Source organism: Rhea pennata, chromosome 33 (genome assembly GCF_028389875.1).
Source record: "Rhea pennata isolate bPtePen1 chromosome 33, bPtePen1.pri, whole genome shotgun sequence".
NCBI classification, from domain to species: Eukaryota; Metazoa; Chordata; class Aves; order Rheiformes; family Rheidae; genus Rhea; species Rhea pennata.
The window spans coordinates 966,366-992,060 of NC_084695.1; the positions used below are offsets into that span (position 1 = coordinate 966,366).

Sequence of the window (25,695 nt, forward strand, 5' to 3'; positions counted from 1 at the left end):
TCCCTTTTGCTGCCAAACGTATGAGGGGAACCCACAGGACCACAAAAAAAAAAAAAAAGCAGTGGATTGGCCCACCCAGTGGGATTAACACTTGCTTGGTCCACAAACGGAAGGAGGAAAAACGCTGCGTCCCGATGACGCAAGGGTTACGGAGGCAGCGCGATGCGGTGGTCACCCGCGTGCTACGAGTCAACCCAACCGTAGGGGTTTGGGCCACGTAGGACGGCACGGGCTTTGATTTATTCTTGGTGCAACGAGGATTCCTACACCGGAAACGTTCAGCTGCCCGTGGCTACGTGAGAGTTGAAAGGTTTTTTTTCCGGCCCCCAGCACCAGGGGAGCAATTCAGCTCACAGCCCGTCTTACCCTTCTCCAAAAAAATCACATCCTGCTCCCAAAAGGCTTGCTGGAAACACAGTGAAGCAGGAGCTCGAACCCTCATTTCCCACACTCCAGACCATCTGCAAACGCGCTCCCCAACCCGCCCGCGACCCACGCACCAAAGTACACGCCGGGTTTCCCTTCAGCACGCGGCCATCTCCGACGCAAGCGGGGCAAAAGCGAGCTCGGAGCGGCAGAGCTCTCCGAGCCGGCGGCGGTTGCGCTCGCAGAGCAGTGGCCGTTCCCTTCCCGAGCCGGGCTGGTGTTTGCAATGCAAACAAGCGGCGTTCGGCGGCAAACGTGCCGTCAGCACTTTGCCCACTGGCTCGGTGATCCCGATTTTCCCATGCAACTCGCTAGGAGCGGGTAACGAGAGCCAAAAACGCCGTAATCCTGCAAAGGGCACAACTGCCGGCTCGGCGCCGGCCGTTCCCTCTCCAACAGGGCCTGCAACCCCGACGTGAAGGCAGACTTACTGCAAGCATTGCAAGATGCATCGGCACTTTCCACTTCGCAGAAGAAACGGAGGCCAGGAGAGTCCTGGCAGCACTTGCAAGTCCCCAACATCCCCCTGTTTCCACCAAAAGTCTCTAGAAGGAAGCTCTGAGCTGCTTGGGCAACCTGGATTGGAGCCCTCGGATGCTATTTCTGCCCTAAGTCCCTCCAAACCACCAGAGAAGACACTACCATCCCGTCCTGCAAGCGCCGCCCTGCTCCCAAACACATTCCCGCAGCAGAAGTCATTTCACCCACAGTTTCACGCGAGCGTCCGAACCCCATTTTACTCCAGCCTCTCCCGGGAGCCAGACGAGCCGATCGCTCTCTCCTCTCGCCGGGGCTTGCCAAAGGCGAATCGACGATTTTGCTCGTGCTACCGAATACAGAGGAGGAGCTGGCCCAGCGGCAGGACTCGGCCGGAGACGTGAACTTCATGTTGCCTCCTAAACGTGGAAACGCTCGCAGCCCTTTCTTCTGTAAGGCGAGTGCAGCTCCCAGCCCAGCGCCGATGAAAGCTCTCAGCCATCTGCAGAAGGCGACGGAGGCACGTTTCTGTTTCCTTCGCGCTGTGGCAGGTCAGGGCAGTATTTAAGGACGCTCCTAAGCCTGCAGGCAGGTGACCTTGGGGACGGGAGCTCTTCAAAGTGCAGCGTGCTGGCAGCACATCGCGTCTCATCTGACTTGGGCTTAGCTGGCTGCTGACGGAGCTGGGGCCGTTGCCTTGACGTTGCAACGCTGCATCGAGTTCTGTTGTCCCCGGGGAAGGACAGAGGGCCAACGCGGGTCTCTCTGCACCTTCTCGCCATACCTCTGCAAGCATAGGGTGATGGAAGTTCGTGTGTTTAAGGGCTGGAAAGCCCCAGGGTTGTGCAACTGCCATCCAAATGCCAATACTTCTGCCTGCTGGACTTTGCCCGGACGGAGAAAGATGCTGCAAAGGGGCTGAGCGACAGCAAGCCGCAAAGATCAGAGCAGGGACGAGCTCATACACTGACACATCCGCTCTAGTCCCAGGAGATGAACGTTGTGGGTTTACATGTTGGGGGGGGATCAGCTTGTCACGGTGGGATGAACACAGCACTTCTCAGAGCTGCCCATTTTAACCCTCTGGCCTGGGAGAAGCCGACCGCAGCAGGACTCGGCCGCTTGGCCCGGAACAGACTCCAAAGCAAGGACCAAGGCAGACAGGAGCGACCAGGACTGCAGGTTGGGGCTGTAGCTCCTTTTTATCATGTCTCACCAAGCTTGTGGAAAGGTCGTATCGCAGTCGAGGATCTGAGAACGAACAGTGCCACCGCCACTTCCCCGTGTTGCCCCGCTGGGGCTGTTTTCTCCTTCCTTTGAGTAAATCCTGCAAGACTTGCCTGATTTCTCCGTGTCTCTTCCCATCTTGGCTGCCAGAGTAGGTCAGAGCTTTTCCTTGGCATGACTTTATCTCAGTTCAGCAGCTCATTATCTCTACCAACAGAGGTCCAGGTTGTCCCAAGGCCAGAGCCCAAGATATCCAAAAAGCAACAGGTTATCCAGGAGGCTGGTGATCAGTGATTTCTGTCCTTCAGTCTTCTCCCTGCTTTTGGTTTGTCTGTGCAGAGGGCGAGCATCCCCCAGGAAAGGTGCCTGGAGAAGCACCTCCATCCACGACAGATTTTCCCCAACTAAACCAGACAATCAACCTGCTCTGGCATTAACCCTGCATGGAGCGAGCAGGTCCCCTCCAAGCCAAACCTCTGTTTCTACACCTCTTTCTCAGGAAGAGGCTTTGAGGCTAAACAGAGAAGCATGTCAACCAGCTTCGTTAAGCCTTGGTCCCATCTCCTAAGTGATCTCTCTGCTCAGGAAGCCCCCATGAGCTTGGGACCATCATCTGAAGCAGCAGCCTGGGAAAGAGCTGGGGGGTCCGTGAAGGATCTGGCAGCTAGAGCCGAGTGAGACCGTGCATTCACAGATGCCAGAGGAGGCAGGGACTAGTTCTCCTCCCAGCCCCGTAGGGCTTCAGAAAAACCATGGGAGACACTAAGACAGCCGGGAGCCCCAGACAGACACAACATCTTGATCCCAATAAATCCAGAGCTCAGAGAGCTCTTGGTAAGAGACACTGCACCAGAGTGGGAGCCTAGAAATTAGGACCGATAGGCACGACCACAGCAACAACGCTCCAGTCCCTGTGTTGTTGGAAGAGTTTGAGACAACCACTGGCCACTGAGCAAGGACAACCACTCAGACACTACCTGTGGTACAAAATTACAAAGGCCAACATTTGGCTCTGGGCCACGCATTGGCGAGTCGAGCACCAGCTTAACCTCTAGCTCTTGCCTCCAACTCACATCACTGCAGCCTTGCAGAGAAGATCCCACCCTGGTTCCCTCTCCCACTGCTTGGCTGCTATATCACGAGAAAAGATTTGCTTTCACTCTGCCCAGATGCTGGAGACCCCATATTCCACCATAAGCACCCACAACAGGTCACCTGGGGCCTTGCTTCCTACCATGCGCATGGGAATGAGCAGGTTCCTCCAACCTCTGTCCACGGCAGTGGCCTGGGGTGTCCTGCCTCCACTATCCCAACTTGCTCTTGCTCGAGTTGCAAAGGTGACTCCAGCTCAAGAAGTTGTCTACAATAGCTGGAGATGGTGGGGAATGCCACCATGGCAAGGGGAGAATGCCTGACGGGCTCACTCTGCCAGCGGGTGAGCGCTGGCTTGTCCAGACATCGAGATGATCTTCATGCTGGTGTTGGGTCCATGCATGAGCCACCTCCATCCTCCTCTGCTGTCCTCCTTGAGCATCAAGGGTGACCGAACCACTACAGACCTGTGAAAGTGGCCAACAAGACGAGGACATTTTTCCAGATGAGGACAGCTCCATTTTTCCAAGTTGGTCACGTCTCCGCTGGCCGGACAGGGCTCCAGATGCCACCAGCTGTACCCACAGCCCTCGTTTGCTTGGCTGTTGCCACAGGGATTTTCTGCCATCGCTGTCACACCCAAGCTTAAATCTCGCCTCGGAAACGTGGGCCCAGTTTCCTGGCACCGTGCTTGGTTGTGTCTGGGCACGCTCCCTCCGGCGGCTTTTGCTGGTTTGGGCAGATCAGTGCCTGTCGCGCAACCGTACAAACACCCATTCAAACCTTTCCGGAAGGGACCGCTGTGTCATCTCACGGTCCCCGCGTGCTACGGTAGCCCTGCGCCGAAAGGGGCATCTTTGCCCGTGCAGAGCTGCAACGCCGCTTTGGGCTAGGCAATGGCGTTTCTCCATCCTCTTCGGCGTGCGACAGCACCGAAGCTTCTCCCTCCTTGCAGCGCCGGTGCACCAAAAAGAGCAACAACCCAAACAGGACGGGCGGAAACTCTCCATCCTCCACGTATGAGCTCATCTCTGTCCTTCGAGAAGATCCTTGCGTTCGGTTCGGCGGCAGGAGCAGCCTGTCGCCCTCCACGGCTTAGGTGGCGACCTAAATTTTTGTGCCAGAGCCCTCCTGCGGGCAACGATCCGGCGGTTCGGCACAGATCCGGCAAGGACGCGGCGGCCGCCGGCTCGCGCGCTTGGGCCGGCGTTGGGAGCGAGAGCCTCAGGAAGCCCCGCGCACGTTGCCGCAAGCCAGGAACGTAAGAAGCGTGACGCATCTCTGCACGTTGGCTCGACTCCCCGCGGGCCCTTTCTGGCCAGCGGAGCCACCGCGGTTTCGCAGGACTCGAATAAACATCTGGGCGAAGAACGTTGCCGAGGCCGAGCTGCACCCGACCGCCCGCGGCTTTGCGGGGACGGCGAGCGGCCGGGAGCTCCTCGCTCGAGGGCTTGCCGAGGGCGGCCAGAAAAGGAGATTAAACCCGGTGCTCCTCCGGCTCTCTCTGCTTCTCCAAAAGGGCTGCGCAGCAACACGAGTTTCTTTTCCGAGAAAGAGGCCAACCTGCAGGTTCGCGAGCCAAAGAGCGGGGCCAGAAGAGGACGCGCCGGCCGCCGGCAGGAAGGGCCGCACCCTCGCGCGCCGTTTGGGCCAAAACGAGCCGATGCCGCGAGCCCCAGGGCCCTCCGTGGATGCCCAGAGCGGCCGGACTCACCGCGTCGTATGGAGGCTCGTACCAAAAAAATAAATTAAATTAAAAAAAAAAAAATCAGCTTTTGCAGATTGACCAGCAGGATCGATCTACGCGAGGTCGAGGAGCGGCGTCTCGGCAGCGGAAAGCCCCACAGCAGCAGGAATCCACGGATCGAGGGCAAAACCCGGAGGAGAGGCTGCTGAAGAGCAAAGCGGCTGCGGATACGGAGACTAAACCGCGAAGAAATCATCGGGGAATAGCATTAAAACGAAAGCGGCAGGCTAGACGGAGTTTCCTGGAGAGCCACCAAGCAATTTCCCCACGCGAGCTCCTGACCCGGAGGGTTGCGTTAAAACCAAAAAAGTCTATCGACGGGGAGAAGTCAGGAGACGGCATCCAGCTGGAAAAGCATCGGGGTATTGCGAAGGAAGAGCCAGGCGACCCCAAAAATTTCAGAGACCGGGATAAAATTCACGGAGCAGAAGGGAAAGCAACCGTGGCGGGCGGGAAGCTCATGAGCTGGATGGCGGAGGACCTGCTGTAATAGCTGATCGCATGGGAGCTGTGAGTCACTAACAGTGTGGTTGGAGGGGGGGGGGGGGGGGGGGAAGAAAAAAAAAGAGCATCCAAAAAAAAAAAAAAATGTGGTTTGCAACCTGTGGCGCATGGACGGCTTCTTAAAAAGGCCTGCGAGAGGCAGCTAAGAAAAGCCAAACCCGTTGTCAGCAGCCCAAACTGGCTCCCTGCTGGAAAGCCTTCGGCCATCTGCGAGTCTAAAGAGGTTAAGGGAAAAAAGTAAAAAAAGAAAAAAAAAAAAAAAAAAAAAAAAAACACCAAATTTCCCGATTCCTCCCGGAAAGTCCGCGCGCGCCGAGGCGCCGCCCCGCTTCGGTTCGGCCCCGCGCGAGATCAACCGAAAGCGAAAACAGGTGTGAGGACGGGCAAAACGGGAGAAAGAAAAAGAAGCCGAAACGAAATAAAATAAAAGCAAGAGAGCAGCTCTTTCGCTGCGAGCGGACAAACGGCTTGTTTAGCTTGGCACGGCCAAGAGGGAATCCGACACTTTCCCGGCGAGGAGCCACGCTCTCCCTCTCCAGCCTGCTCGTGGTTACGCTCAGGTTTTCGGAGCTCTTTTCTTTCCCCCCCCCCCCTCGCTCTTCCCGTAGGGAGCTCAGCCCCCTTGGCGCTGCCCCTTCGAGCTCTGCTACGGATGAGGATGCAGGTGCCGGGCACGGCCGTGAAATTCCAGGCAACGGGGAGCAAAGCTTCGGATCGCGTTTCCCGCTGCTCCGCAAAATAAGTAATAAAAGCCGCGGTACGAACCCGATTGCCAAGGGCCGTTCCCAGGCTCGGCGATGCACGGACTTCCCGCGGGAAGAGCGACTCCGGCCGCTCGAGGCTCCCGCAATCTCCGGCCTCCCTCGGAGTAGCCGAGGCTCCCGGCGGGAATACCGGCCTCGGACCCGGTGCTCGGCAGGAGCCACATCAAGGGAGGGAAGATGCTGCTGCTGCTGAGAGGTGGCAACCGTGGTCCAAATGCACCGGAGGCAGCATCAGCCCCAATGACACTTCAGATCTTTTACTTGTGGATGAGAGCTAAAATCGAGCTTTTTCAGCCTCGATTCCTAGCCAGCTGTTGAAAAAAAAAAATACTCAACTTTTCCATTAAAGAGTTATCAGGGATCGGAGCAAGTTCATCCTCTAGACCCCACGTTGCTCCATCCAGCTTTAAGCAAGATTTATGTGACGCGCGGCAGAAACTTTCCCCGTCAGCAGAGGACACATCCAGCGTCGGATGAAAGAGCATTTTCTCTCCAAGCTGCTTGAAACCCATCCAGCCTCTGTTGCAAGCTCATCTTGTTTGGATCCATCTCTATTAAGTCGCCAGCAGATCGCAGCGCGCGAGCTGCTCCCATAAAAGTGACAGTGTTTTACCGGCGACGAACGCAGGCAATTCAGATTCCTGTCCTGTTGCGCTCCGGGTCTCTCCCTTTGCGTCTTTCACCCTCGTTACGTCTTTCTGGACCTCTGACATCGATGGCCAGGCGAGGTTTCATCCCTGTGATCTTTGCCGAGTCGAGCTGGGAAGCTGGAGCCGTTCCTTGGCTTACCGCCGGTCCCTCCGGACCACCCTGGCACTGCCAAGGTGCCAAGCGTTGACATCGTGAAACAGCTCCAAGTTATCGTGGCACAGCGGGAAATGAATAAATAAATAAATAAAGTCTCAGCACGGCCTCATCTGGCAGCATCTCACCCCGCACGCTGGGTGCCAGGAGAGCTCAAGGCTCCTGCAGTGAGCAGGAGGAACTAAGAGGAGACCCAAAAAAGCTGCCGAGATCCTTTCTCCGCTGGAGCATCCTACAAGGAAGGCCAAGAGGGCTTCGGCATTAACTCTACGTCAACTATTTCTGCCTGGTCCCAACTCATTCGGGTATCCGGGCGCCAACTGCTGTCGTGCGCCCTCCGAGGAGTCTCCAACCATCCCGGAGGGTGCTGCGACGTGTTATCTGCTGGGACACCTGCAGATGAGCTGGAGTGAGCTGCCCTTACCCAGCAGTTCCTCCTACCCTGCTCCACCAGAGGGAAAAAATTGGGGAAGAAATATTTTTCCAGCCTCCTCCGCCCTTAGACCGGTCCTTTTTGCAACCTGTGAATTTTTGAAGGCCAGGCCCCAGAAGGTGCTGCCTACAGATACACATGGCCTTGTGAGAGACAAGAAAAAGAAAGGAGGACAATTCTGGCCATGCAAACAGCCCAGAACCACAGTAACGTGCCAGATAACACAGTTACGGAAAAGGACAAACCCGGCAACTCGGCATTGCACCCTAGGGACGAGCCCGAAAGGGATAAACGCTCTATTACCACCACATCTCCTCCAGCAAGGACACCCCACGCAGCAGCTATTTCCCCCCTCCCCAGAGTCACCGCAAAGCGCGAGCGAGGCTCGAACCAGCATCCTGACGACACGAGAACGCGGCGCGGCGCAACGCAAGCAAGACTTTGGTTTTCCCACCAACGGCAAATTGACGGGGCTTCGTGCTGAAGCATCAGCCTCGTTTCTGCTGGGTTCAGGAGATGGTTATAGTATCTCCATCCCCAGCTTGATGCAGCACCATTGCAGGTTTTGCTCCTGCAAAATAGCTCATCGCCACGACTTCTTACCCCTCACGTGTCCCTGGACAATTTTTATCCACCTTCATATTTGAGAAACACTTTGGCCGCTTGCTTGGGTTTTCCAAGCATCTGGCAGCCTGGGTGGAGCAGGAGACCATGCTGAACATGGCCATGGCCAAGGAGGACACCTCAGGGTGCAGAGATTCCCCCATGGCACATGACCACTCAGTCAATCCATGGTCAAGCCATCCATGCACACACGATGGGCCCCATGCATCCATCCATGGGCCCCATGCATCCATGCCACGTGGGATTTACATGGGAGCAGGAGCCTCACTCGACCCAAGAACCTGATTCTGCACGGCAAAGCGGATGCTCCAGCCTTGGAGTTTGCTCCCAGCCACCAAACTACGGCCACGGCTCCTTTCCCATTTGGAAATACCTCCCAACAGCAGCTCCCTGGCAGGAGGGGAACGATGGTGCTGGCTCCCATCACCGTCCCCCTTGGGCGAGGGAGCAGGACGCGTCCTAGTTTGAGAGGCAGCAGGAGACTCCACAGCTCCGCTCACAACGGCCTCAGCTTATTTTTAAAACGTGGCCTGGTTAACGCGAGCGACGGCACAACGGAGAGAGGCTGCTCTGGGGTGCTGGATTCAGGCAGCTATTTATAGACGTCAGAAGACTGGCACAGCAGGTGCTCAGCTTGGAGAAACGCTATCAACCGCGGGGGCAAAACGTCTTCTCTCCATGCGGAGAGTATCCAAGTGCTGTACCCAGCGCTGCCGAGCCATGGGAGAAGAGGACAGAGCACACGTCCTCCTCACCGCGGCAGGTCGCTGCAGGCTTTTGCGCGTTCAGCCCCAATTTCCAGGTCACCAAAGACCACAAGCACCACGCAAACATTTCATCGACGCTTGCCCCGCTCCTGGTAGCGACTCTTGAGGGTCACGGCGCAACCCGCCTTCCCACCCCATGAGGATGTCGCTACGCTCCATCCCACCCTCGCATTCATTCCAACTCTTGATCCTGACACTTGCCCAAGGCACGCTTAGATAGCCACCAACCCCTCAAGTCTTTGGGAAGACATTCACGGTTGAAAGTTTTGTTAGGTCTTTCTCAGAAGGATGCGCGTTTTTCCATGCAATTTCAGGGTTACCAACTAGACTCCACGTCCCAGGCTAAACCCTGCCTGTTGTCTTGGACTCAAGTATCCAATTATTTATTTGCTAGGCAACAACATGACATCTTTCCTGGCAACACTTGCAGGCTACGAGGCTGAGGGAGCAGTAATTAGTGAGGAAGGTTACTGGGCCTGTGAGCTCAAGCTTCCAGTTAAGAGTGGTTGAAATCCAATAAGTTTAACTCAGCCCAACACGACTTTGCACCATCAAGCTAGGAGATAATACTGGGAAACGGCCACCCCATGATATAGGGGGTCAGCATAGCCCCTTACCCACACAGGAAAAACTTGAAGACCAACAGTCGCTGGATGTAGACACCAGGGACTGCCCTGCCAGAGATTATCAAGAGCTGCACCTCGTTTGGGTGTCTGTCTCGTGACTTTCCTATCTTTCCTGGAAGGAGTTCAAAGGAAAGTCATAAAAATGGCCCGGAGGTTGGCAAACATACCGTAGGACAGGAAAACTCAAGCTGTTCAGCTCAGAGAAAAGATTTGGAGGTGGCTGGATCTCTGCTTTCTCATCTCCCAGGGCTCTTCCTCCCTGCTGTCCAGAGCAAGAGGGCAACTGGCCTGAGATCGAACCAAGACCGTTTCCAAGGCCAGAGCAGTTCACGTGGGGATCCACGTGGCAAAAATGACTTTGTTCTCCCCAACGTGCTCCTAAAAATCATTCCAACGCTTTCCAATTAAGACTACGACAGCAACAAGACATCTCTCATCTCTCCACTTAAACGCACAACGCCCTTAGGACAGTCCCTGGCGTTGCAAAGGCTGAGAGCATTTTGGCCTCCTTAGCCTTTAGTTTTGTTTTCCAGGCTTCAGCCAACCAGCTGCTCCAGCTGGTTCCTCCTGCCTCTCGGCTGGAAGTTCCTACCTCCCAGGAGAGTTGGCTGGATGATCTCTGGAGCAACAGCGATTGGGGAAGACGTAGGACACACAGCAGCATTTTAAGACCTGCATGTACATACTCAACAGCGAGTAATTCAACCATCAAGTCTTCTTTCAAGGGAGAGCTTAAGGACATGGACTCTGTAGAGGACCGTGGTGATTCAACATGCCCTTCTCATCTTAAATACCATCCAGCCCCATGTCTCCTCTCTTCCCATGTCCGCCTTCAAATGCAAGGTCTGCCACCAACACAGCTGCTGCTTCACCACAGAAATAACCATGCTGAGGTCACGTTGTGTGAATCAGCTGCACCATCAGCTTGTAAAACACATTAATGTCTTCCTACCAGACGACTTCAAGGACCTGGATGAATTCAGTCACGTTCATGTGAAAGCAAACACTCTTTCCCAAAGAGGAGGGCATGCAATAAATCACTCGTGCTTTTTTTGCCAGCATCACAACGTGCGCCGACCCCGTCCGTGGTTCCTTCCAACTCCGTCCGGTTTAAACATTTAACCGTTGCTCTGCTGAGCGTAGCAAACCTCCCTCCAAGAAACCAGCTTTAAAGAAAAACTGCTCAGGCACAACAGCCGCTCGTGGAGCAGGCAAGACAAGCACACTGATGAGCCCGAGATTTAGCAGCAAAACCCTGGAGATGGCAGCAAGGGCTCGACAGAGGTAGCTTCAGGTAGAAGAGCTCAGCTGTTCCTGGAGGAGTAGTTCCTCCAGGAACACGTTTCCTACGGACTCCTACACCCCTTCCGCAAGCGACCACGCGGCCAAGGCTACGCTAATGTCTCCGTTTCTTTGGTTTCATTACCTGGGCGCTGGGGCTTCCAAATGAGCTCTCCAGGCACGGATTGTACTAGCTCCAGGCCAGCGTAGCTTAGACCAAGACGGGGACACAGATGTGACCAACAGTTAAGCAACAGTGGTAATTGCTCTTCAGAAACAGCAATTCGATAGAGACCTTTGTGCAAGTCTCAAACACAGCTTCCTTTTTCCATTCCTTTGCACCACACGTAGCTGTCGGAAGCGAATGGAAACCATGCTACATCCCCCAAAACAGATGTCAGTGACCCGCTCAGGGACGGGGGGACACCAGCAAGCGCAAAGCTTGAACCAGACGTTCCTTCGGTTGCAGCAAAATTAAGTTACACGGTATTTTTGTGCAATTTCCGCATGCAAGTTCTCCATCTCCGGTACGTGCGCAGGAAGGTCTACCTTCCCCGGAGCAGAGTGTTGAACCGCAACCACCGAGCGTGGCCGTGGTTGCACACAGCTGTCTGACGCGTGCCTCTGGAGCGGTGCTCCAAGTTTCGGGCTCCATCAGAGGTCCCTAGCGCAGGTTCTGAGCGATCAACGTTGCAGGTCACGCGTCCTTCACCTTCTCCAACTCCCTTTCTCAAGTCACCCTCTCCCCAGCAGCTGCGTGCCCTTGCAGGTGCAGATGCCTTCAGCAAACTTGCACGACACTGCTTGAAAATGGCAATTCTTCCCCCTTTTTCTTTTTTTGGAGGGCGGCAGATCCGTTTGGGTCAACGCCGTCAAGTGGAATTTCATAGAAATTTCCTAAATTTTGCACCCATGGACAACCTGGAAAGTCTCTCGAGTTCGCACGGCAAAACCAGCTCACATCCAGCATTTCGGCCACGCGCGATCCCCGTCTCGACTCTTCCACACCCGATGCGGTGACGGTAGCTCCAGCTCGCGGCTCCGGTTCCCACGCTGGCGCGATTTCCCGCTTTCCAACGTACGGTAGAGCTGCCAACGCACGCTGGATGCCACTCGCGGTTTTCCAGCCATTTCTTCCTTATCGCCGGCCGCTCCGAGGAAGTCGAGCTATCTAAGCGCCGAACGGACTTTGCTCTTCCTAACGAAACCCACCTTTGCTCCCTTTTCCCGCTCTCCTCCCCGCTCCCATCCTCGCCGGCCAAGAGGATACTCTGCCTTTTCCCCGCAACGCGGGAAGAGCGACGAGTGCACTTCGAGGTACAACGAGATGCTCTTGATGGGACGGCACGTGGCACAACGAGATGCTCTTGATGGGATGGCACGTGGCCGCCCTGCACCTCCCTCCATCCGCAGGATGCCGATGGGAAAGCTCCGGCCGCGTCCCAACGAGCTTGGCTTCGGCGGCGTCTCGCGGGTGCGGACGGAGGATTTTTCCCGAGCCCGTCGGCTTTCTCTCCGACTTTGCCGGGATTCCCTTTGCAGCAGCGGGAATTTGCCCCGGGGGAGGAGTGCGCACCGCGGCGCTTGGGGGGGGGGGGGGAGAAACCGAGCCCCGGCTCAAGCCTCGCAGCACCTCGTCCCCGTCCCCGAGCGTCCTCTTTGGGGCTCGATTCCGGGCTCAAGCGGGCTTTCGAGTTTCATTCCAGCAGCAGAAAGAGAAGGCAGGAAAATAAACAAACAAACAAACAAATAAATAACGAACCCAAACTCATCAGCGCACGGACGCCCGAGCCGGAGAGGGGATCTCCCGAGCGGCAGGCTCGGCTTTTCCCCCGGGAACGCCGTCGACTCGAAGAGCGAACGCCTCGACGGGGCTCGGAGGGAGGCATCGGAAGACGCTTTCGGAAGACGCTCTCGGCTCGGGACAGCGGTTCGAGCGAGTCGAAGGGTGAGGGGGGGGAAGGGAAGAGGGACGGAGCGAGCGGGTTCCAGAAGAAGGGATTAAAACCAAGAGGATAAAAAAAAAAAATAAAAATAAAAGGAAAAAAAAAAATAAAAGGTGGACGAAACAAAAGGCAAACGGAGGTGGCACAAAGGCCGAGCAGCAGCCCCTGCCACATGCAGTCCATCTCGGGTATTGTCCGCGCTGTCAGACCTGTATAAATTAAACCGAGACGCCGTGAGCGCCTCCCCTACCTCCTTTTTACGGCGGCTGCTTCGCCTTCCTGAACGGGAAGTTTTTCACCCTTCTAGAGTTGCCTGCTTTATTTATTTTTCTCCCTCCCTGGCTTTCCAAGCAGGCTCAGTGCCCGCTGCTATCCCGAGCATCCTTCGGAGACCTCGACGGATCGGGTGTCCCAACGCGGGACGATTTTGAGGGCTGTTTCCTCCTCCCGTCGCGCCTAGAAGCCCTCAGACCCACGCGGGCTCCGGCGTTCGGCCGGGCTTTTCGCGGGGCCTCCCGATTAAAAAGACACGGCGCGTTTATCCGCTCACCCCGATCCCGAAGGAAAACCCGCTTTTCGCTCTTCCCAAGCATAAGGAGAAACGGCCGCTGCTTCTGCCAGGCTGCAAAGGGGCAATTTTAGCCCCAAGTTGAACATTTTTTTTTTCACCAGGTGGTCCAAAGGCACCGGTTGGAAACCCAACCTCACTGCTGTGAACGCAGTCGTGCCAGCAAAGCCATCTGCGTCGATTCAGGCTTTTTGGGGGTAATATTCAGCATGCCGGCGTGGAAACCTATTCAAAAATTTCAGCAGGAGCTTTTGCCCCCATCCAAAAAAAAAGTTGCAAGGAAAAGAAGAGACCAAACCAAATCACATCTCCACCGTGCCAAAAGCGGCGTCCTGCAGCATCTCAGGAGGTTGCATCCCAGGCCAGCGATGAAACGCGTTAAAAAGCCTACGAGAAAATAGCTAAAGATGCATCTTCAAGGTGGGAAAGAGCAGATTTCTGAGCTGCAGTTTTCCATGTCCCAAGCCAGCAAAGGAGAAGCCTGAGGAGCTGTTGCACGTGCCTCAAAACCACCAGGGCTTTGCGGCTCAACATCCTGTTGTGCCACGTCCTGACCCGACCTTGTTTTTCCCAACTCCCAAATACCTGTCCTGGTCTCATGCTGCTTATTTGACTCCCTCCAGGCTCTTCCCAATCCCGTTTCCAGTTCTGGCTCCCACAACGCTCCCAAAACACACCATTCCAGATGTTTTTCTCCCCAGTTTCAAGTGGCGTTCCCTTAGAAGACTACCAGCCGTTTCCTTAGCAAGTTCTTGGTTGCAAAGCTCAACCCGAGCGACCAGCGTTGGGCAACCTTGGATGCAACACCACCGTCTTCTCCTGCAACACCCCGAGCCCATGGCTTTGCCACCGCGGTATCCCCGTCGGCCAACGGCCCCGCATTGGCGCTTTGCCACCGTGGCGTCCCCGTTGGCCAACACCCCTGCGTTGGGGACCAGAGGGCAGGACAAGCCGTGCTAGGGACCTTGCGGCACTGCACACTGATGTGGGCATCCACTGAGGAGGATATTTCTGCATCACAGTGGGATGTCCCCCGCATCGGGGACCCGGTGGCACCCCCAGAGCAGGTCACCCTCATATCAGGGACCTGGTGGCACCACACACTGCTGTGACACCCCCAGAGTGGGATGTCCCTGCATCAGGGACCTGGTGGCACCCCCAGAGCAGGGCATCCCTGCCTCAAGGACTTGGTGGCACCGCACACTGCTGTGACACCCCCAGAGCGGCATGTCCCCGCATCAGGGACCTGGTGGCACCCCCCAGAGCAGGACATCCCCGCTTCAAGGACTTGGTGGCACCACACACTGCTGTGACACCCCCAGAGCGGGATGTCCCTGCATCAGGGACCTGGTGGCACCCCCAAAGCAGGACATCCCCGGTGGGGCCACAAACCGCCACAGCATTCCCAAACGCGGGACGGCCCCGCGCCGGCAGGGAGATCGGGTGCTGCCCCCGCCACCCCAAGGCGCAACCCCGCGACACGCATCCGGGTGCCCTGCGGCGGTGTCGGAGCCCCATCTGCACCTCCGGCATCGCTCACCTCCGGGCGAAAGCTCTGGCCACGGGCTCCGAGCCGCCGGCGCCGGCGTGGCTGCGACCGACCACGAGCTCCCGCGGGAAAGCCGGGCTGAGGACGAGAGAGCCCCCTTCCAAGCCCAGCATCCCGGCAAATCCCGGTTGAAAGCCGGCCACGGTTCAAAACGCCCTGGCGAAGAGCAGGAAAGGGAGACAAGGCTGCGGAAAGACGCGGGAAAGGATCCCGACGGAGATCCCGGCTCCCCGCTGCGCTCGCTTACGGGCGGCGCATCCAGCCGCTCGGCTCCCCGAGGACGTGGGAAGGGCTCGGACGCGGAGCGATCCGGCGGCTGGCTCCCGAGGATGGGGATTCCCAAGCGGCTGCTCCGCTCCGGCTCCAAGCTCGCTCAGCCCGGCACAACGGGGCAGCTGCCCGAGCGCTCCGCCAGGAACGAGCCCGCTGGCGGGTTCGAGGCCTCGGCCGCTCCGGAGCCTCATCCCGGCTCCTATCGAGCTGGCACCCAGGTGACGGACAACGTGGGTTTTCCTAAAGCTCTTCCGGCCCCGTTCCCGCTCTGCCATCCTCCGGTGCGTCCCAGGAGAGGGCGGTTTCCGGCCACGTGGCTCCTTTTCCTCCCGCGATCCGCCGGCGCAGGGAATTAGCTCGACGTGGGTGAGCCGGAAACCCGGGCGAGAGGAAACGAGGAAGGGGAATCTCCCCTCCGAAAAGAGCTGCCGGCCGGGAGAACGCGGGGCCGGCGATCCGGCTGCCCCGACCTCTCCGCGGCAAGCGCGGACTTTGCCCAGCTCCAAAAATAAATAAATAAATAAAATTAAATAACCACCCTCCCGCGGCTGCCAAAGCCGCCTCCGGCTTCGCGCCGGCGCCTGGCTCCGGGCCCTCTCCCGCTGGGAGATTCTTGCACGGCTCCGGGTTACGTTCTGCCTGCACGACCCGTTTTTTTTTTTTTTTTCCCCCCTTCCCTCTGGCCAAGCGTCGCCCGAGAGATTCGCCTCCGGCGGAGCGGCGAGGCTTTTGCCGGGACGAAATTCCAATTTCCAGGAGCCAGGAGAAAAAAACCAAAAAAAAAAAAAACCAAAAAAAAAAAACGTTGGGCTAAAACGTCCCGCCGAGGCGCAATCCCTAAACGTCCTGCGGGTTCCCCCGCTGCACCCGATCTCCAAATCCTCCTTTTCACAGGGATTTTGTTTCCCCACCCACCCACCCACCCACGCAGACATCGAGATGAAACAACCCCGCAAGCCCCGACGGCTTTGGGGACGGCGCCAAGGCGGGTAAGAGCGGGACGGGCTCTTCCCCCCGCGAAGCGCCGGCGGATGGAAATCGAACGCTCCCGTCGGCCCCGAATTCGGCAGCCGCTCCCGGCCGTCCTCCCCCGAATTAAAAATCGCAACTAAAACTTGCCGCCGGCACGCCGCCGAGGACGACGCGGGAGGAAGGCCCGCGCGGGGCATCGAGGCGCCCCGCGGCGAGACGGGAAGAGGAACCGGGCGACGGCGGCAGGAAGGAAGTTGACGCCGCGCGGCCGCTCCGGCGCAAGCCGGGCGCCCGCCGGAGCGGCCCCGGCTCCGGCGCACCCACCTCCGATAAACCTCCCGGCATGCCGGAAGGTCTCCGCCGACGGGAGCGAACGTTTGCTCCTGCCAAATCAGGGGCGACCCCAAAAATTCCCAAAGGTTGGAAGGTCCGGAGGACGTCCCCGCGCAACAAGCCGGCGTCGGCGTCTGGCCGGAGCGCGTGCGCGAGCGTCGCCCAAAGCCACTCGGGTTTCGGGAGCCGGCCGCTCGGGGTGCGGGTAACCCCGCGTGCAAGTGAGGGACCTCGGAAGAGCCGTCGGATTTCCGCGTCGGATTTTTTTGCATCCCTGTCTGTGGTGCTGAACGCGAGGACGCGCAGAGATCCCGGCCCGGCGATTCCTTCCGCTTTCCCAATTTTCTTCCCCCCCCCCCCCCCCCCCCCCGCCGCCACCGCGGTGGGTTTCTCGGGACTCCCTTCTCCCGAGCTCTCCGCCGTTCACGGCAAAACGCCTCCGGAGAGGAGAAACCAAACGCGCGGCCGCCGGGACCCGCACGCCGGAGGAGCCGGCAGCACCCGCTTCCGCACGTGCCGGAACGACGTTGACCGCCAGCTCGGACAGGGAGCAGCGGGACGGGACGGGCTGCTGGAGAAACCCGCGTTTCCCTCGGCAGGGACCATCTCGCTGGAGAAACGCCACCCCACGAGGCCAACGCTCCGCTTCGGGGTCCAGACTTGCGTGAAACGGGTAAGCGAGAAGCCCGGGAAGCCGCTCTCCGCGCGCCTCGCTCCTTTTTTCCAAGCCGCCCGAGCTCTTTCGGTGCCTGCATACCGCCGGGCGAGCGGTATTTCAGCTCCGGCGAGCAGCACGGTGACCGTACGGCTTGCCATCGGCCGAGAACCATCTTCCCGAAGGTCCCACCAAGCAAGCGGCAAAGCAAAGCCAAGGTCCCACCAAGCAAGCGGCAAAGCAAAGCCAACCAAGCGGGAAACGAGGCACCGGAAGAGCCGGCGGACTCAGCAAGACGTCTCCATCCCACCTCATTTAAAAAAATAAGTAATTCCCCGATCGAAGAGCATAAACGCCGCAGCAAGGAGGACCGGGCAGACGGCCCTCGCCTCGCGCTGGAGCTTACCTGCCACGTCGCGGGCTTCCAGCGCGACGTCGGGTTCCTGCCGGGCGAGCGGCGAGAAGAAGGCGGGATCCTCCTCGAGGGCGCACATCTCGGCGCCCGAAGTCCCTTTGCCGTCTCGGCTCATCGCCGGCAGGTTCTGCGCGGCGAACAACTCCTCGAGCTCCTCCGGCCCCTCTTCCGCCGCTGTCCCAGATAGAGCCGGGCTCTCCAGAGGCGCTTTTGCATCTTTAACAAAAGCAGCTCTGCGCTCTTCACCTTGGGGGCACTCAAGGGCAGCAAAATGCTCTTTGTTCGGCTCCAGCGCCGTTAGCGCGGCTCGGCCTCCATCTCCCTGGCGCTCCCGCTGGTGCTCTGATAAAGTAGGGACAGCTTTCTCCATTCCTCGCCGATTGTGCTGTGTCACTCGCAGAAAAACACCGCGCCGGCACTCGGGAGGCTTGGCGGCCGGGGACTGCCAGAAGAATCTACGAGAAACACAGATAAGAGGGGAAAAAAAAAAAATAAAAAACGTGAGAGAAGAGCGCAGGTTTTCTCCGAGGAGCTTCTGAACGCGTCCGCCCGGAGAGAGACGTTCGTGCGAGACCGGTAGGGACAGAGCAAGCGGCTCTTCGCGTGCCTCGAAACCAAGAGCCTCCCCGTCTCGGGCTCGGCTCCCCGGCGCTGGGAGCGTGCCGAGCGCCCCTTCTCCATCCCCTGCCCAGTTCCCGCACGGATCGGGGCGGAAGAAGAGAGTTGCCGTCGAGCGGATCCTTAATCCCGCTTCCCCACGACGCCCTCCGGGGAAAAGCTCAGGATTTGCTCCTCTCCCCAAAACGTCCCGGTATCCAAGAGCTCCCAGCGCCGCTGGGACGGCGCAAACAGGCTCCGGGATCGGAGTCGGAGCTCGGGCTCGTCCCGGTCGCTAGCGCGGACCGTCGGGACGGTGCAGCGTCGCCACGGCCAAACCCACCCAGATGGGACCATGCTCTGCCCCAGAGCTGAAGAAACCCTCTATTCCCATCCACCACCCCCATCCCCATGGACACAAGTCGGAAAACTCCGTAACGTTCACTCGGATAAGTTAAAACAGTTGAGTTGAAGCAACAACTTAAGAGCAAGAGGTGCTGGAGGACCTCCAAAGGGTCTTGCCCTTTGACCGGTCTTGCCACGAGCGAGACGTCGGCCGTGGTGGCAACCACGCCGTCACGCTGGAGGTGACCATCGCCCTAGGGAAGCTGCTCTCCTTCGGGGTCTGGGACAGCAAGACAAGAGCAGCCACCAAAAACAAACTACCTCTCCCAAAACCTTCCCATGCAAGGAACCCCCCAAAACCTTTATCCATGAAAGGATAAAGTGGAATGGGGTGAAAAAAAAGAAAAAAAAAAAAAAAAAAAAAACAGGAGAGAGATTTCTCAGAGCCTTGATAGGACAGTGGGACCAGCAAGCTGGTCCTGATGTTGCTCCTTCAGTCTGGGAAGAGAGAAAAAAAAAAAAAGAGAGAGAGAGAGAAAATAGGAGCTAAAAAAACGAGCTTATCAGCTCGCTGGAGAAGAAAGGCGCACAAGGAGAGCCTGGAGGAGCTAAATTTACCCAGGCGAGGAAGGAGAAGGCAGAGAGACTATAAATACCTTCAAGGTAACAATGCAAATGAAGAGAGGGAATTATTCGAGAGCTTCTCGCCAAGCCGCCTATTACCAGCCCATAGCCCCGGGGGGGGCGCGAGGAAGGAAACCACCCAAAGCTGCCGGAGCCGGGAGCACCCCGGGGGGGTGAGAAGGGTGCAAAGCTCCGGTGCCGCTCGGATGCCGGGGCAGGGGGGGTGGAAATAAAATAAAATAAAAATGAATAAAATAAAGGGGGGCATCTGCCGAGCCGCCTTCCTTCGGGATCCTCCTGCTCTCGATCCAAATTACGTTGAGATATATATATATATATATATATATATATATATTTTTTTTTTTGCCTCCCCACCAAGCGACCTGTGGATTTTTGGGAGCAGCGCGATCGCCCCAAATCCTCGTTATTTAAGACTTTTCCGTGCCCTTGTGCGAGCTGGAGTCCTCCGGAGGGACTTTTTCCCGCTTCCGCGGGTTGGTCCGGGATAGGACATGAGTTTTTTTTTTTTTTTTTTTTTTTTTTTTTCCCCACCACGACGAGGCCGCCCGGCCGGGCGCCGTGTTTCTCCTTGCAGATTAAAACAAAACCAAAAAGGCGGAGAGCAGCTGCCGGACGGGAGCGTAGCGTCGCCGTGCTCGGGATGCGTTTTCCCAGAGCCCGGCTGCACCGTGTGCAAGGAATCGGTCTCCAACTATCCTTAAAAAAAAAAATAACCAAAAAAAACCCCAAAGTGCCCCGAGCCGAGCCCAGCCTCAACGCGGGAACCCGCTGTCTCCGCGCGCGGACGCCTTGCTCGCGCCCTCTTCTCCTTCCTCCGATTTCAGGCCGCGATCCGAAGCGGCGACGGGAGAATCCTCCGCGGGCTTCGCCTTCCTCCGTCGTGGGCTTTTCCTTTTCCCTCCTTCTCCGGCGTCTCCCTCGGAAAGGTCCGGCCGCGGCCACCCAGAGACGGCTCCTCCGTCGTCCCGGGAACGCGGCGGCGGAGGAAAAAGCATCGGGCTCGCGGCGATGCAGGATAAGCAGAGGTTGGAAAGCAGAGGCAGCATCAGCGTAGGGATTTCTCCAGCCGGAGCAGGACCAGGCTGTTCGACCTCAGCATTGGGGAGCGGGTAACCAAAAAATAATAATAATAATAAAAAAAATTATCCCACTTCTTATTCCAAGAGGCGGCTTGAATTTCATCCGGGCACCGAGGAACGGTGCCAGACGAAGTCTCCGCCGGCGGCTCCCAACCTCCCGGAAAAGCATCCAACGGCGGAACGGGCAGGTTGCTGTCGCTAGCGCATCCCACAGACCAGCTGCTCCGGCGCCTGGGAAAGGCCCGCTGCCGGCTCGGGAGCCGCGGCGGCACGGGACGAGCCCAGGAAAAAAAAAAGAGGAAAAGAGAAAAAAAAAAAAAGAAAAAAGAAAAAAAGAAAAGAAAAGAAAATGTGTCGCCCCACTCGGCTCGGGAAGCGGCGGATCCGAGCCGGAGCCCCGCTGCCGCCGCGAGCGTTGGGGCCCTCGGTGGCCCGCTTAGCCAAGTGGAAAAAGCTTTGGAAAAAGGAAAAAAAAAAAAAAAAAAAAAAGAAAAAAAAAAGCTTTCGCAGGCTTTCTAAATCGCAGCTTTAGGGAAACCGGGGAACGGCCCCCCCAGCGCAGCCGGGAGAGACGCCGACCCTCCTCCTCCTCCTCCTCCTCCTCCGCGTGCCGAGGGTCGCGCAGCGGACGGTGACCCGAGCGCGGGGAGAGCGAGCGAGCGGGGAGGGGGGGGCAGGAAAAAAAAAAAAAAAGGAGTTTTTGCATGAAATAAGAAATAAAAATAACGTTTTTAAACAGTTCGGGCTCCTCGGGTGAGACGCAGGCGGCGCATCGGAGTTGGGGGGGGGGGGGAGAGAAAAGGAGGGGAAAAAAAAAAAAAAAAAAAAAAAAAAAAAGCCGGGCGAAACGATCCCTTTTCCACGACGGTGCAACGCTAACGGAGCGGAACGCGATGCTCCGGCGCCGGGAGCGGCGTCGCTTTTCTTTACAGCTTTTTGGCGAGGGAGAGGAGGGCAGGCTCGATTTGAACGGATTTAGGGGGGCCAAAGACCCCCCGCCCCCACCCGCCAAGTTCACCGGCATCTCGGCGAGGGAGCCGCCGGGTGCTTTTTCCACCTACCCCCCCCCCCCCCCCCCGCTTTCCCAGCGCCGGATCCTTCCCCCCCCCCCCCAATCCCTCTTCCCAGTTTCGCAACTGGGCCGAAAAGCGTCTCCGGAGAGCGGCGCACCCGAGAAACCACCCCGGCGGGAGTCGCGGGCGCCTTGAAGACGATTCGAAAAATATTTCGAAGAAATAAGAAATCGAAGCCCAAAATATCAGCTAAGCGGAATAAAACCGGGAGGCCGAACGTCGGGTCCCGGCAGCGCCGGCGGCCGCCCGAGCTCGGAGGCGCCTCCGCGTCCGCCGGCCCGACCGCCGCGAACGCGGGTTTGGCCCCGGCACCATCCCGGTTTTGCTTCCCTCTTTTCCTCCTCCCTCCCGAATATCGTGAAAATAAATAACTGAATAAAAAGAAAACAGGGATCGGGACGCCAAGCGGCGCGTGCGGGCGGGCGCTCGATGGCGGGGAGGGGGGGAAGCGAAACCCCGCATCCGGACGGATGCGTCGACGGCGCCGGGGCAGGTTCGACGCCACGGTTTTTCCCCCTTTCCGGTGAAAGTCCCCCCCCCCAAAAAAATCTAGGATTTTGCAGGAAAAGCAGCACCCCCTCGTCGCCACGGGGGAAAGGTTCGCGGGACGGCCGGGATCTTCCCACCCGGCTCCGAGCCGGCGCGCCGAGAGCTCGCCGGCCATCCCTACTCCTTCCTTTTCCAACATCCGTTTGGGCGCATTTAAAATAAATTTTTTTTTAAAAAAATAAAATAAAATAAAGCTCGGCGATGCCACACGCTCCCCTTTCTCCGCATCCCGCCGTGCTGCTCCTCTGGGAAAAACGAAAGGGAGGGGGGAAAGAAAATCCCGCTGGGCCTGCCTTAAAAATCAGCACCGGGGAGGCGAAACCGAAGAGGGGGGAGAAAATAAAAAAGAGGCTCTTTTCCCACGGCAAAAGCTGGGAGAAAACCGTCTTACCGCCGCCGCAGCCTTGCGCCGAGGAGCAGCCGATCATGTCAAGCGGAGGAGCCCGACTGCGGCCACCCTTCCCCCAGCCCATCGCCCCAGAGCCATGCAAAGGCGGAGCAGGATTGGGACAATTTAAATGCAAAAACGGTTAAGTGGGGACAATTGCTTCCTTCCCTGGAAGCCCAGGGAAAAAAAAAAGGGGACCCGGCGACCAAGCGAAACCCCGCTCGGAAAAGGGCCAAGCGAAACCCGCAGTCGTTTACAGCATCCCCGCTCAGGGCACGAAAAAAAAAATATATATATATATATCCCGGAGGGATGGAAGAGCCGCACGTGCTCCAGCCTCTCCGTCGGGCTGGTTTTCCGAGCTGGGAAAAGCCACCAGCCAAGCTGAGCAGCTTCGCGCGTGCCGGTCCGACGCGCGGGTTGTTTTTTTGTTTTGTTTTTTTTTTTTCTTATTCCCATTTTTTTCTCCCCTCTCTAGCCAAGGCGGGGACGAGCGGCAGAGCCGAGACGCAGCCAACGGGGAAAGCGGGAAGCCGGCTCTCGTTCCGCTCGGCGCGGCTTCACGAGGCCGAGCTCCGGCATGGCCCGCCAAGGCGGCCGATTTTGGGTTTTTTTTTTTTTTTTTCTTTTTACGCGCGGGAAAAGCTAAATTCCCCTCTCGATCAGGAAGAAACAGCAGCGATCACGCCGGAATTCGAGCCGGGAGGAATCCGGGCAGCTCCCAAGGTCGCTTCTCCGTGAAAAGCAAAGTCGCTCCGAAACCAGGCCGAGCCGGGATCCCGCACGATTTCCATCCGCGGAGAAACCCCGGATGAGCGGCGGCATTCCTCCCGAGAGCTGCAACAGTGGGAAACTTCCTCCGAAGCCGCGTTAATGAGAGCGTTTAGCGGAAAAGGGGCTTTTTCTTTTCCCTTTCCCCTTGCCTGGAGCCGGAACGATCCCCCAGGGAGCTCGTCCTTCGCTTCTGCTTACACGGAGGCGAGGCAAATCCAGCGCTGAGCGTTCGGCTCCGCGGGGCTCCGACGGTATTTGGATTATCCGAGGTTTGCCGGGGATCCTCCGGGAATTCTGCTGCGGCGTCCTCCGTGCCGACGGACTCGCTGCGGAACGCGATGGTAAGCCGGGGGATTTCTTCTTCCCGAGAGCGGCAGCGGGATGAGCAGGATGAGAAGAGCCGATCCGCCGGGAAAAGCCGGGGTAGGGAGCTACACCCCGAGCGAGGTCCTCCAACACCGTGACGCCACAACGGCTTCCACGCACCGGCGTCATCCCAGTCCGGCGTCCCCAAACCCCTCCGGAGCCACCTCCGTTGAACACGGGGGATGCGGAACGACGCACGCCGGAGCACGGTCAACCTCGAGCCGTGCCCGGATCAGCCGGAACGGCCGCTCCGAGACGACGGCGGCGGCAACGCCAGCGCCTCGGTCCCCGCGCGGAGATCCGGATGCGGCCGTTTCAGTCACCGGTGATCTGCCGGACGGAGGCTCCGACCCGCTTTCCCCTGCTGCTTCTCCGGCACGGAGAAGCTTGGGAAAGGCACCCGGCTCCGAACCCCAGCACGGTCTCGCGCACCAAGAGATCGTCCCTACCTGCTGCCAAAACCTCCGGCTCTGCCGCCAGCTTTCCCCCCGGCCCAGGCAGCGGCTGGCTCCCGGCAGGGGCTCCGAAGCACGCGGAGACCTGGCAGCTCGTCACGCTCTCGGGTGAGAGCGGCTGGAAAAGACGCCGGAGCCAGGAAAAGCTGCCGCGATTCGGCACGGGAACGGTGCAAACGGCGCCAGAGCTGCGGCGGCAGAGAGAAGCGCCGAGGGCGAGCGTTAGCGGGGGCCTGGGGAGCGTCAGCCCCACTGCGTCCCCCCCCTCCCACCCCCCCGCTGGGCACCCAGAGGTGGCACCCAGCACCCACGGAGGGGTCCCAACAGGTGCCGAGCGCGTTTCCCTTCCCCCCTTCCCGAATATCTGTGCGAACGGCGGGTCCGTGGCACCTGCCACGTGCAGCCCCGGACACCTGTGACCCTGCTCACCCCGGACGCCTGGGCCCGTCCCAGCTCCTTGCAGCCCGGACGCCGGGGCCCCCCCCACCCCTGCTCACCCCGGGGCCATCCCAGCTCCTGCCGGTCCAGGACGCCTGGGCCCCCAGCTCCACGTAGGGGGCCGGCTGCTCGGGGCTCAGCCTGACGCGGCCTCGGGCTCGCCGCAGCCCGGACGCCTGGGTCCTCCCGTGCTGAAACCCACCCCGGTGCCCACCGGACGCCTGGGCCCCTACCCCAGTGCTGCACCCCCTACCCGGACGCCTGGGCCCCTACCACAGCATTAACCCCCCTCCCCACGCTCTACCTCCCCCCTCCCCCAACACACACACACACACCTGGGTGCTGCCCCAGGACGCCTGGGTCCCTGCCCCACCGCACCTCCCCCCACTCCCCCGGCCCCGGACGCCTGGGTCCCTGCGCCGGCCTCCCGGACACCTGCCCCCCCCCCAACTCCGGACACCTGGGCCCCCGCACCCCCACGTTTCAGCACCCCGGACGGGGCCGCTGCCGGGGGCTCCGCGCCACCTCCCGCCGGGTAGGGCCAGGTGCTGCGGGTCCCCCCGACGGCGGCTCCGCTTTGTCTCCCAGCCGGGTCGGACCGGGCCGAGCCGAGCCGAGCTGGGCCAAGCCGGCTCCCCGCGGACACTCACCCCGCCGGCCCCCCGGGGCCGGGCCCGCCGGGCTCCTCAGCAGCAGCAGCAGCAGCAGCAGCGGCGCCGCCGTAGCCGCCACCCCCGCCGCCGTCTCCGGCCCGGCTCCGGCCTCGGCAGCGGCCGCCGCGCCGGGGACATGGTCCCTTTAAATCCCCTCCCGGGGGCCCGGCCAGTCCCGCCGCCGCCGCCGCCGCCGCCGCCGCCTGCGCCGCTCCGGCCGCTCCCCCGCCCCCCTCCCCGCGGCGGGGCCTGACTACGTCACGTGCCGCGCGACGAGGCCGCCGCCGACATCTTGGAGGCGGCAAGCGGCCGCCGCGGGCCGTCGCCGCCGCCATGTTGCCCCTCTCCCCTCTCCCTCCGTCCCTCCCCGCCGCCGTCGCCGCCTCCCCGCGCGCCCGCCCCGCCGGAGGAGCCGCCGCGCGCCGCCTCGCCCGCCCTGCTGCGTCTCTGCGCCGCCTCCCGGCCCCCGCCGACGCGCCGCCGGTGACGTCACGGCCCTACGCGCCCCGCCATCTTGGGAGCGGCGCGCCCCCGGGATGGGAAGGCGCGGCGGTGCTGGGCGACCTTCCAGGCGGGCGGGGGAGCGCGAGGGCGGCGCGGCTTCTACGTCATCGCGGTGCGACGGCGCCTGGCCGCCGCCATCTTAGGGGCGGCTGAGGCGGAAGGTCCCCATCCGTGGCCCGGCGGTGGGGTGGCCCCGGGTCCCCACGGCCCTGCCGTGGCCGGTCCTGCTCCGGGGTCCCCACGGCTCTGCCCCGCTGGTCCTGCCTTGTATCTCCATGGCCCTGCCCTGCTCCTGCCCCATAGCCCTGCCGTGGGGCCCCCCTGGCTCTACCTGAGGTCCCCATTG

General features: G+C 59.4%; 1 protein-coding gene across 6 annotated transcripts in view; it reads right to left on the reverse strand.

The window, feature by feature from the left end:
* The window catches only part of WIZ (WIZ zinc finger), a 56,605-nt gene extending 31,581 nt beyond the window's left edge, over positions 1 to 25,024 (reverse strand). For 3 of the 6 annotated variants that reach the window (XM_062598423.1, XM_062598419.1, XM_062598421.1), the window contains exon 1: positions 17,475 to 18,042. In XM_062598423.1, the coding sequence (XP_062454407.1) occupies positions 17,475 to 17,853 (379 nt within the window). In that variant the 5' untranslated portion in view covers positions 17,854 to 18,042. Of the gene's footprint in view, positions 1 to 3,364; positions 3,423 to 17,474; positions 18,043 to 19,081; positions 19,148 to 24,842 lie in introns of those variants that run through there. The other 3 variants (XM_062598420.1, XM_062598418.1, XM_062598422.1) reach the window with 3 other exon arrangements.
* Positions 25,025 to 25,695: the final 671 nt, after the last annotated feature.